The sequence below is a fragment of the Pelodiscus sinensis genome, chromosome 6, assembly GCF_049634645.1.
Source record: "Pelodiscus sinensis isolate JC-2024 chromosome 6, ASM4963464v1, whole genome shotgun sequence".
NCBI classification, from domain to species: Eukaryota; Metazoa; Chordata; order Testudines; family Trionychidae; genus Pelodiscus; species Pelodiscus sinensis.
Window position 1 is genome coordinate 92375011 of NC_134716.1, and position 13116 is coordinate 92388126.

The window sequence follows — 13116 nt, forward strand, 5'->3', positions numbered from 1 at the left end:
ATTTTTGCATTTAGTTAAAAAAATTCAGTTTTGTTCAGTATACCGTAATATTGTTAACAATTATAGTGTATATAACAATACACAAGTATTAAAAAGTATGATTTTTTTTCTTAAACATTGTTGCATTCAAAAAAAGCTTGATTAACTGGCACATTTACTTAACTAACAACTCCCATTCCCCATGCAAGCCAGATAACAAAGCTTGTACTGTTGCAATGTTCCTCTCCAACTCACCACATAATTCCTACTCTCCTACTCCCCAGATTAATTTAGACAAATGAGTGAATTTTTACAAGTGCTTTAAGTCTCATTGTCAAAATGAATGTTAGCACTAAGAAACCTAAAATCAAATGACTTTCAATAAGACTTAGAAACATAAATTATCTTGTTTGGAAATGGGACTTGGGTTCTTCAAAAAACCAATAGGGTAAAATTTTGAAATCTACTATATCTTTGAGAGAGTTTGCCTGTCAATGTGTCTGTCCCGTCTGTGAATCAGTTTGTTCAAGAAGTCCTCCTAAATGGCAAGAGCTAGGACCACCACATTTGGTATCCTTTTATCATAACTTAGAGCAAGATTGGGGTTTGTGCCAGAACAATGGGATGTGAGTAGAATGGGATTGTTTCTCATCAAACGGAAAAGGAGGGGTGTGAAAGCAGGGACAGTTACACCAGTGAATGACCATGGGAGGGGAGGCGAGACAAGCACTCCAGCTCCAGAGAGCAGCTGATGACTAGCAGCATGTCCCCTGCAACTTCCCAGGAAAAGCTGCCAGCACAGACCCTGGCAAACCAGGCTGCAACTACCAGTCAGGGCATCCAGCCTCTGCCCTGAACCCCCACCTCCCACCCCCTGCTCCAACGCCAGCTCTACTCACCCCCTATCCTGAGCCCCTCCTCACACCCAACCCTAACTCCAGCACTCCCACACTCCCAGCCTCCTGCACTGAGCTACCCATATTCTCAAGCTCATGTCCTGTCTCTTGCACCACCACAGTCCAAGTCCCCTGCCCTCAAATACCTGAGCAATACCAGATAAGTCTTCTAGTAGCTCTATAAAACTGGAAAATCATTTCAAGAAACAATAATTCCAATTATTGATCTGAAGTATTCAGACTATGGATGTAAAACCCCATTTAACTGCTTAGCTGTGATCCTCTGGGCGGGGAGCCCAGCTGGGCTAGGGTGACACCCCCACACCCATGGTATGGTGCGGCAGACTCAGCCAGATTAGGCCAGGCCCACCACAGGCAAGGGATGCTCGGGCTGGGCTGTGCCCACCACACCACAGGCTGCGGGCTGCTCCTGTTGAGCCAGGCCCACCACACTGTGGGCAGGGAGCTGCTCCCCCCTCCCACGGTGCATCAGGTGGGTGGGTTGCTTCAGCCTGCCAAGCCTTCAGTTAACCAGTTACCAGTAAGCATCACCTGGTAAGGGTGATACTTACTGTTTAACCAGTTAACCATTTACGTCCCTAATCAAAACACCATTTAAAAAACCAGACACAATTATTTAAAAAAAAAAAAATGTATTCGATCAATGGTTCTCAAACTCTGGGTCAGGACCCCAAAGTGGGCTGCATCCCCATTTTAATGGGGTTGCCAGGGACAGTATTACACTTGCTGGGACCTGGAGCTGAAGTTGAAGTCTGAGCTATACCCTCTCCCAAGACGGTGGAGCTCAGATTTGGGTTCTAGTCCCCTTTCCTGTAACCCAGAGCCATGAGACTCATGCTCCATCCCCCTACTCTCCAGGATCATATAGTAATTTTGTTGTCAGAAATAGCTGGGGTGCAATGAATGAGTTTGAGAACCACTGGGTTAGACGTATCAAGTATGTCTTAAAAATATCACAATCACAAAAACTTACACTTCTGAGTAACATTTTCTGATATTTTTAGGCTACTGTGCATACAGTTAAGAAATTTAACCTCAATTTTAAAAGTACCTATTACAACAGTATACTCCTCAGAAAATCAAAGCATAAAAAAAGCAATTATCTGTATAATTTTTTCATTTACATCGTGTGTTATATAACTGGAACTTACCTAATGTGCCAAATTTCCTTTTGACTCATTTCCACTATAGTCATATCTCATAAAGATACACACCCAACTCATCCATTATATAAATAAACACACTGTGAAGTATTCAGGATTGGGGGGTTCTATTACAGGGTCAAGTAGGGGAAGATGGATGATTCGGGAGAAAAATCTTCAGACAATAATATCTTATAATAAACAAATGTGGCCAACAGCTGAAAAGCTATTGAAAAACTGATGTGTCAAGTTATATATTTGAGGTTTATCTTGAATGTATTAATCATTCTAACTGTCAAATGCTCAGCAGAGGAAGGAGAAATAAAGCAAAAAAAAAGGCTCATTAATAGTTACAGCTAATAAAATGTCTCAAAACACTTAAAGAGACTCTGAACATTTTTTTCAGAACTTATAAGCAGCTCATATGATGCAACAGTGACATCTTCTGGATGGTAATTGCCCATCCATATGATTTTGAGCCTATTGCAAAAAGCCATGGTGTCCAACCTAGAGATGTAAAAGAGTAGTCAAATAGTTGATTACCTGATAAGCACAGATTTATCAAGTAGTCAAGTCAAAAACTTGCATTCTCCCCCTCTCCTCCACCCCGCTGCCTCTATATGAAAGGCAGCAAGGGAGGAGGAAGCAGGAGCTGATGCTGGGGGAGCCGGCTTAAAAGCCGCTTCCCCCAGCACCGTCTCAGCGGTGTGCAGAAGGGGGAGAATGGGAGTCAGAGGTGCAGTGGCACTGCGGCTTTACTACTTTTAAAAAGCAAGAGCCACTGGGCTCTTACTACATTTACAAGGCAGAGGCACAGCGGGGTCAGCTCCCGGGGGCAGCACAAGCCAGAAGTGCTTAGCCTCAGTTCACACCGCCACTGTAGCTAACCCCGCTGAAGTTCTGCAGTTTAAATGTAGTAGGAGCCGGGCTACTGCATGCCCAGCACTTACTACATTTAAACTGCAGAGCAGTAGCGGTGGTAACGAGCACCCCGCCCCTCCCTTATTGACTAATAGAGTAGTTGATGGAAATTCCATCCACTACTTAATTAGCTGATTAATCACAATTTAACATCCCTAGTCCAACCAGTTTTGAAGCTGTAGTCACTATAGTCTGAGGAAAGAGGAATTGATATCAGAAAAAAAAAAAATTCGGTGACAACTGACTGTGCCCCTGAAGATGAAATTGGCCACCCACTGGTAAATTTTCATTGTATTATTCTTCAAGAAAATCTTTGTGCCAAGATTTCTAACACTGAGCTTAATAATGTAATGACTATAAGTGGCGAAGATCGTGAATTTTCTTGTTGCTCTATCTGCCTTGATGCATCAGCAGTTTTAAGTTCTGCTTGAGGACATGGAAAGTGCTTACAAGGACATTCCACTTCACAGCAACGTTCATTGGTTACGCCGTGGGAAGGTTTTGACATGCTTTGTGGACTGTCTTGATGTAATTAAGATCTTTTTGTCAGAAAAAGGTCACAACTACCCCAAATTGGATGACGACAAACAGGTCACACAACTAATATTTCTAAATGACATCACCATGCATCTAAACGAACTCAACCTCTGTCTCCAGGGTGCAGGCCAAACTGTTATGGGTCTTTTTGAAACATGGAAGGCATTCGCTACGAAACTTGCCATTTTTATTTTGGACATTGACACCTCGACTGCTATTTTCAACATCTTAAAGAACTATTGAAACATTGCACTCCCACTGTTGCTAAGATTAGAATGTCCATGCAAGAATTCGCATCAGAATTTTCTGTCAATTTGCAATGTTTTTGCCCAATGTTTTCCTTTCTAATCAAATCAGACAATTTTGATACCAGCGATATGGACTTGACGGTGTTTCAGTGTATGGGCGTTGAGGATTTTGAAATGCAGCTCATTGAATTACAACGCTCAGACTTATGGGTCTGAAAGTTTAGGGATCTGCAGCACACATTTTAGGCTACCAACACAGATCATGAGGTCTCTATCATGACTTGTTGGAATTCCCTGCCTGTGAAATCTGATTTCACTGCTCTCAGCCTTGGGATCTACAGGCCTCTGTGAACAGATACTTTCACATGCGAAGTTAGTTCTTTGTCCCTCCCAGAGCTGGTTAACAACTGAACACTCAGAGGCTTATGTGCTGCTCAAAAGATCAAATTACAAGCCCAGGATCGCAGGATTCAACAAGGAAAAGCAAGGTCAAGGATCACATTAAACGTAAGATCTGCATCTTTATTTATTAATGAGGCTGCTGTAAGTAGGACTATTATTGACTTTAAGACGTATCAATGGCAGGTAGACCCATAAATAGAAGTGAATAAGTTAAATCTCTACATGCCACTTCTGAAAGGTTGCTGACCCCTGGCATAACCTTTCATTAGTAACTCATTTCATCAGATGCGTGAAGTGAAAGACAAGGAAACAGACAGGGATGGGACTGTTACATCAGAGCTAATGTAAAGAAAGATAGATGTGAATTAGGCGAGAATACCTAAAGTAGAAAATTAGGGTATGTCTAGACTACATGCCTCTGTCGCCAGAGGCATGTAGATTAGGCTACCCGACACAGTAAAATGAAGCGGCGATTTAAATAATCGCCGCTTCATTTAAATTTACATGGCTGCCGTGCTGAGCCGACAAACAGCTGATCAGCTGATCAGCTGTTTGTCGGCTCAGCACGGCAGCCATGTAAATTTAAATGAAGCGGCGATTATTTAAATCGCCGCTTCATTTTACTGTGTCGGGTAGCCTAATCTACATGCCTCTGGCGACAGAGGCATGTAGTCTAGACATACCCTTACTCATGGTAATGAGCGAGCCATTTCCATACCCTATTCAGACCAATTCTGATGGTATCAAATTTGCATATGAATTCCAACACAGCAGTTTCACATTGTAGCATGAAACTGCTGAGCTGGAATTCATATACAAATTTGACACCATCAAAATGGGTCTGACTGGGGACTGGAAATGGCTACCTCATTACCAAAAATAATTTTCCACTTTAGAAAGTCTCCGAGGGGGTAGCTTTTAAAGTTAGTCTGTAACTTTAAAAACAATGAGTAGTCCTGTGACACCTTAGAAACTAACAAAAATATATAGTATCATGTGCTTTTGTGAGCTTTATCAGATGATGAGCTCTCCACTTTAGCTATTCTCACCTTTTTTTCCCATATCCACCCTGATTGCATTACCTCTAATGTAACACTCTCAAGTGTGTATTCCTATTATCTGTTTCCTTTGTCTTTCACTTCATACATCTGATGAAGTGAGTTGCAGCTTATTGTGATAACATTGTTAGTCTTTAAGATACCACCAGACTCCTTGTTTTTACACACGTCAGTACAAGCTCTGGACTCATTCAGGCTAAGAGTACCGATGAAATATCCAAAAGAGCTTTTAACATTTTCAAATGTCTGACATTGCTATCTGAAAGTCTTAGTAATGTTCAGTGCCTACCACAAAATCTAATAAACATAACTAGACTGTATAATACAGTCCATAAAAGCAAACACACCACAGACCAAATGTGCATGCCAAAGTATGAATAAACTATTTCATTTATGAGTTATTTGGCTTTTTCTCATCCCTTCTAGTGCTCAGTAATCAGTATGACTCATGTCTATACTTCCCTGGCACACATTTCTTTACTCCTACCAGTTAAAATTTTTAAGAGTTGTGAAACTGCAACAAAATCTACTTTAACATGTAAAAAAGGAAATATACAACTTACTGTGGTGCTACACGCCTCCAATAGCGGTCAATTCCATTTTTAAAGTACAAAACAGCTAACCACCTTACATTTACATTCAGCGTATGATTTGTAAAGATATTCTATAAAGAAAAAAAGTTAAAACATCATTTACTTTTTGGTCTGGTCTACAAGAATCCCCACGTTACAACTTCCCCTTTCTTCCAACAATAATAATAATAATAAAAATGAGTGATACATTTCCCTCATGGCATCTTTAATGTATATACACAGCAAATGTGACCTGTGTTTGTAAGATCTCATCCAGAAGAAACTTCAGTGCAGTAAATTGATTTAGCAACTCCATTTAGTAACATCATGGGAAAATAAAAATAGCTAGCTAGATTTGAATTACTGTATTCCTTAGAATCTAAAGTCAAACCTGAAGATCAGACCTTTAAGTGATGCTTCTGAGACTGCAACAACTTTCCTAGATTGTTTCATCTATCAGAAAAGAGATAGCAAGAGGGGTGGGGGAAGAGGACAGAGTGCTTCAAAGTGGCAGCGCCATGTGGAGCCTGGGGTCAGTGGAGGAGGTGGGGGGGGGGACTCCCCCGCTAACCCTGGGCTGCACATGACACTGCCTCTTTGAAATGCTGCATGGAGCCAGACGCCAGACTCCCCGTGGCGTTTCCAAGAGGCAGTGCCACATGGAGCTCAGTGTCAGCTGGGGACTCAGAGCTGCTACTTTGAAATGCCACAGGGAGCACAGGGCCAGCAGGGTACTGCTTGAGTCCTCTTCTGGCCCCATGCTCCCCAAATCACTTTTGCCTTTGAAGTGCAGAAACAGCCCTGGGGCTACTGTTACACTTTAAAGGCAGAAGCAACCTTATCAACAAATCAAATCATCAATGCAAATTGTATCGACTATTCAATTAATGAAATACGCGAAATTTTACATCCCTAATAAATACCCAATAAAAAAAGTTAACTAAATGATATAGTTGTAATCGTTTAACTGGTTAACTGTGGAGACCTGGTGGGCCCCAGTGGCAGGGGTCCTGCTGGCTAGCATGCTCCAGTTCCATCACGCCATGGGCGATAGGTTGCTCCGGCCCTGCCAGGCCCACTGCCAGCCGGGCCACCATGGGTGGGTGGGCTGCTCTTACCATCCCAGCCTTCTGGTTAACCAGTTACCAGATAAGCATGCTGGTAAGACCAATGTTTATCTTTTATATCCTTAGCCCAAATGGTAAAAATGTAGCAAAACATAATCCAATGAGAACATAATTATAATGGAAAGAGTCGGTCAACCTTAACAAGTGATACCAGCCCCACCTATAACACATGTTCCAAGTATGTACAGGTGAAAGAAAAAAGGGAACATCTAAGATTCAGCAGATGGCCCTACTCCCTTAGGCAGAAAGAATCAGGGCCTATTCTACAGTAACTGGGGTTCTTCAAGATGTCAGTGTAGACTTCCATTCTAGGTATATAGCCTCATACATGAGAGATTGGATTCTGTTAAAGAGCAAAATCCACCAAGGCTTCGCATGTGCCCTGTGCCTCTTCATACTACCAATGAGGATGTAAACGACACAGTGTCTGCAACCTTCCCTCAGTTTTCCCACAATTCAAGATCTATGGTAGCCAAGACTCAAAGCAGGCCAGAGGGAAAGCTGTAGGATCCATGTGGTCTACACATCTTGAAGAACCACACATCTTTTTTTCATATGTGTTAGTATAGATCCCACTTATATAAACAGACAAGCAGAAATAAGAAATATCAGCCATATCAATCCAACATGGATGGCAATGGGCAAGAGGCCTTTGAGGAACTTTGATACTATCAGGTAAGAGATCATCAAGCATGATTTTACTGGTAGACAGCAAGCCAATATTTCTCATAAGCGACATGTGGCTCTGTTACAGCAAAATTATGGCTCATGAGCCCCCCATTCTAAGGATGTTTAGTTGATTAATCCAAATTTATTGAATAGTCCATGTAATTTGCATCAACTCTTCAATTAGTCAATAAGGGCTCTTGCTACATTTGAAAGGCAGAAGCGCAGCAGGGAGCACAACTAGAAGGGGACTCAAGTAGTCCCCTGCTGGTCCTTCACTCCCTGCTTTTGAAATGTACAAGACTGAGAGGCTCTTGTACATTTCAAAAGCAGGGAACATGGGGAAAGCCGGGGACTGAGTCCCCAGATTGCCTCAGGCTCCCCACAGTGCTTCTGCTTTTAAATGCTGCAAGAGCTCGCTTTTGCTACATTTCAAAGATGGAAGCACCGCCAGTTCCCTGCTGTGCCTCTGCCCCTTCTCCTCACGGAGTAAGTATCCTTCCCACCTTTTCAAAATTTAGTCAGGTGAAAAGTAACAAGAAAAGATTAAACAGTAGGAAAAAAATATATAAATATAGATACGGAGACACGTAATGAATAGCACTTTTCTCTCCAGCTTACCAACAAGACTGAATAAAAGCCAGGCTGGGTCTCCCACTGCTTCAACTGTTCCTCAGCTGGTTTCAGCACAGAAGTATCTTGACTGGTAGCTTGGGTCAAGACCTGCAGAACAATGGTGCTGGCACTATTGAGATCCATGAAAATCTGATAAGGATATTTAAAAAGAAAAGCATTAATTGCACCGATGAAAGATGCTTAACACTACATTATCAATCCACCAAACACATAAGCACATGTTTGGTTTTAACCACTTTATAGGATCAAGCCTTTTTATAAAAATGTATATACTTTTCTATAATACACAACACAATAGTATTTAAGCACCTGGAATGCATACATGAACTTACCTTCACACCACCCAAGCAAAGAAGAGGATTCTCTCTCCACCCCCATTTTAAAGATGGGAAGCCAAGTCACAGTGCAATTAAATGACTTCTTAAAGGAAATCTGGGGCACCGTGATAGAACCCAAACTTCCAGAGTCATAACTTTGTGCCTTAGCTACAAGACTATTTTCTCTCTCTATTGCTAAATTTCTGTTAGTAGCCTGCAGCCCATCCTCTGCTAAATGCTAAGAAAAAACTACAATTGCTTGCATGCAAAGATACCAGAAAGTTTAGATGCTTTCAACTTTCAGCGGTGAATATAAAGCCTCTAGACGAAAGATGTAAATATTTATATTGTGATAAGCTATCTCCTTAACTTATCCCTTTTCCCTGGAATGGTACAAGTGAAGTAACAAACAGCATTAGTCTGATAACAAAGAGGGTAACTTTGGACATAATTTAGCCAAAGTTCTACCAGTTTCTTCACTTGTATAACAGACCTTCTGAGAGTATGCAGTCCTCGGAAATGTCAGAAGAAGAACAAGTCCACAATTTATGGTTGCAAATTTTCTTTACATTTGGTGCCTTACAAAGTGTCAGGCTTTCTTAGAGATGTTTTGTATTAGTTACCTTTCTGCAGAGTGCAATAGGCTCAAAGCAATACTACTGCTGACCTGGGATGATATGAACGTATAAGAGGAGCTAGAAATAGATATTTGCTCTTTTGCATATTCTAAATAAAGTGTTGCTTTGTTAAAAGTAATTGTTCTATTTCCAATAGTTAATTCCACAATTCTCATGTATTTAAGTACTTTATAACTACAAGTTGTACCTCCCTTAAGCAGGACACTCTGATCCGGCAACATCCATGGTCCAGCACAGAGCACAGATGTTCCTGGACTCTTTGGTCCAGGAACAGGGAGGTCTGGCGGCAGGACAGAAGTGCGGGGGGGGGGGGGGGGGAGAAAGACCAGTGACTCAGCCAGGAGCTCAGTGTAGGAGGGAAGTGGCGGGGGGGGGGGAGGAAAGGGGGAAGAAGAGTTCAGGCTAGGGATGTAAGTCAACTATCCGAGAAGCAAGAGTCAACTAGTTCCTTGATTAGTCACTTACCCTTACCGCCTCTACAAGAGGCAACAAGGGGTGGGGAGTAGGAGCTGGTGCTGGGAGGAGCCAGCTTAAAAGCCGGTTCCCCTCAACACCATCTCTGCAGGAGGCAGGGGAATAATAAGGACCAGGTGCAAGCCAATACATTTAAAAATCACAAGCACAGCAGGGGGGACCCAGCGCAAGCCTGGCCTGCTGATTCCTGGCTCCCACTGGGTCCTCCCTGATGAGCTTTGGCCTTTTAAATATATTAAGGGCCCAGAGGCTCTTAATACATGTAAAGGGCTAACACACAGCAGAGAGGATCCAACACAAGCTAGGAATCAGCTGACCCAGCACGCACTGGGTCCCCCGCATTGCACACAAGCCTTTTAACCATATTAAGAGCCCAGAAGCTCTTAATACATTTAAAGGGCTAAAGCACAGCAGGGGGGGGACCCAACATGAGTTGGCAATCAGCTGCCCCAGCTTGTGCTGGGTCCCTCCTGCTGCGCTTCAGCCTTTTAAATGTATTAAGAGCCAGCCAGCTCTTAATATATTTAATAGGCAGAGCCACAGCGGAGTGAGCTACCGGACCAGGAGCTTATCCCGCTGCAACTCCCCTGCTTATCAACTAATCGACAAGTTGATGGAAAATCTATTGGCTAGTTGTTTAGTTGATTAAACTATATTTAACAGCCTCAGTTCAGGCCCCAGTGGCTGGGGAGCTCCAGCCCAGCAGCAGCCATGAAAACTCTGGCAGCCAGGACAGAAGTCAGGAAGCTCCAGCCATAGCCGCAGAGCTCCAGCCTAGGCTCTGTTCCAGCTCCAGTGGCCGAGGAGCTCCAACCTCTGGCTCCGGCCCTAGAACTCCAGCCCTGGCCACAGAGCCAAATGGCTGTGGAGCTCTGGACCCAGCAGCAGTACAGTCTATAGAAACTAAAGAGCCCTGGGGCGCCTGGGCAGCAGCAAAGCTGAGATGGAGCCCTAGCCCAGTAGCAGTAGGGCAGTATGGGCCACAATTAGATGGACCTCCCTCTATCTGGCAAATCCCCTCGTTCAGGACTGGTCAGGTCCCAGACCAAAGAGACCCAACCTATACCTTAAGAGGCTAAATTACAGGGCTTCAATATTGAAGACAAAAGATACAGAATTTTGTAGGCACTTTGCTTTCATTAGGCACCCATGTTAATTGCCATAAACTAATTAATCTGAACAGGGAATGTTAATTTCTTACTTTTCCATAAAATATAAATTTAGGCTCATATTTCTCTCCTTTAAATGCAAATATATGATAACCTTGCTTTCCAATTAACAAAAAGTGATGGGACTCACTACATGGACAAAGGCTTGGGGTGCAGATGGGAGTGCAGGCTCTGAGAAAAGGCTGGGGATCAGAGGTTTGAGGTAAAAGGAGGAGGGCTCCAAGTTTGGGGAGAGTCTCAAGAATGGAGCTTGGGGTGCAGGATGAGGTACAGTCTCTAGGCTGGGAGTGTGGGCTTTGGGATGTATGAGGGTGCTCAGGGCTGACTGGGCACAAGATGGGGTAGGGGATTGGGGCTGGAGCTTATCAACACAGCAAGAGGCCTCTTTCCCCAGCCCAGACACAGCATCTCCATGCTGGAGCTGCAGGGCAGGGAAGGGCCCCCCTCCGCCGGCCACAGAAACCTCAGGGTTTGGGGAGAGAAATCTTTACTCGCTGCAGTCCTGAGCCCCTACATGGGGCTTAATGGGAAGCTATCAAGCCATGCAGCTTAGGGTGAACTTAGGTCCTCAACACCTCCCTTCAGATTATATAATTTTATTTTTGTCAGAAAGGGCCTCAGTGCAATGAAATTTGAGACATCTCCTCATGCTTTACCCCATCACTTATCAACTGAAGTGATCAAAATGTAAGGATCTAGATATATTCTTGCTGGAGGGCCCAAGACTGTGGAACTTCATCTTCCCCTTTGTCAACCAGATAACTTTGCACATCTATTTATGAAGACTCTCTCCAAGATGACAACCTTGACTAAATGGTTAGAAGATCATACAGATCTTCTGTTTTTAGTATATAGCAACAGCATTTATATTCTTGAATAGGCCATTTTACAACTGAAATAAATTAAGTTTAATAATTACATATGTTCTACACTGACAAATTACTTCCTTTTTAAAAATTATTCAATCGTATTATTATGCAAAGCAATAGTCTAAATATTAAATTGGCAAACAACTTAATGACAACTTATAAATATTTCATATCTGGTAGGTGTTACAGTAATATAACAATAAATGTAAGATTAGAGAATCTATTTCTTGCTTTCAGTTTAAAATTGCATATTTTTATGAGAGTCTTTCACACAGTAGGAGAAAAAAAACACTTTGAATTATATGAAAAATTATGATAAAGCCATAAAAACTGGAATAGGCAAATGTAGTACAGGTTGGATCTCTCTAGTCCGGCATCCTCAGGACCTGACCAGTCCCGAACGAGGGAATTTTCCAGATCAGAGGAGGTCTCCTGCTACTCACTCCTCAGACCACCTTCCCCCACCCACTGCCAACCCCAGCTCCCTCACTCTACCCTGCCAGGCTGCTGGACTGCTGCAGCCCCAGCAGCCTAGAATGCCCCAGCCCTGCTACTGGGGCTACTGCTCCTCGGCACTACTGGACCAACCCAGCAGCACCCCAGCTGCTCTGCCCCAGGCATCCTGATTCAGCCACTGCTGAAACTGATCAGCAGCTGAATCAGGACACCTGGGGCAGAGCAGCTGGGGTGCTGCCGGGTTGGTCCAGTAGCGCCAAGGAGCGGTGCTGCGGGACCAACCGGCAGTGCCCCACCTGCTCTACCACAGGCTCCCGGCTTTGCTCCACGTCTCCCTGGTCTGCTGGGGGGGGCACTAGCTGCGTCCCCCCCCAGAAGACCAGGGAGACGTGGAGCAAAGTGGCGGAGGACCCGGGCCGAACCGTGGCTCTTCCAGATCAGCGCCGCGGTCCGGCCCGGGTCCTCCGCGGCTTTGCTCAGCGTCTCCCTGGTCTGCAGACCAGGGAGACGCTGAGCAGAGCGGCGGAGCACCCGGCCGGACCCGCGGCGCTTCCAGATCAGCTGGAAGCTGCCGCGGGTCCGGCCCCCGGTGCTCCCCCGCTTTGCTCCCGTCTCCCTGGTCTGCTGGCTCCGCCAGCAGACCAGGGAGACGGGGAGCAGCTTTTCTCGCCCCGGAGAAGGCGGGCGGCGGGACCAGGCGTCCCACTGCTCCAGTTCTCCCGGGCGAGAAATCCCCGTTTGTAACTGCGGATCCGACATAAGTCGGATCCGCGTAACTCGGGGACTGTCTGTACTGGCACAGAAATTGATATAAAGAAATAAATCAAAGGATTACTTCAGCAAAAGCATGTAAACCACGCATAACCTGGATCCTAAGGAACCTAATATAACAACTCATTCAAAGCCAGAAATCTCTGTTTGTGATATAGTAATATTGTTATATTGCCACCGAGCGGTAATAATTCATTAAATCCCTTTCCAAATAATA

At 44.1% G+C, this 13116-nt stretch overlaps 1 protein-coding gene across 5 annotated transcripts in view; it reads right to left on the bottom strand.

Moving 5' to 3' along the window:
• The window catches only part of IPO11 (importin 11), a 252471-nt gene that overhangs the window by 216388 nt on the left and 22967 nt on the right, over positions 1-13116 (bottom strand). For all 5 annotated transcript variants that reach the window (XM_075932406.1, XM_006134432.4, XM_006134434.4 and 2 more), the window contains exons 2-3: positions 8191-8334; positions 5768-5868 (exon numbers count right to left, since the gene is read on the bottom strand). In XM_075932406.1, the coding sequence (XP_075788521.1) occupies positions 5768-5868; positions 8191-8328 (239 nt within the window). In that variant the 5' untranslated portion in view covers positions 8329-8334. The remainder of the gene's footprint in view (positions 1-5767; positions 5869-8190; positions 8335-13116) is intronic.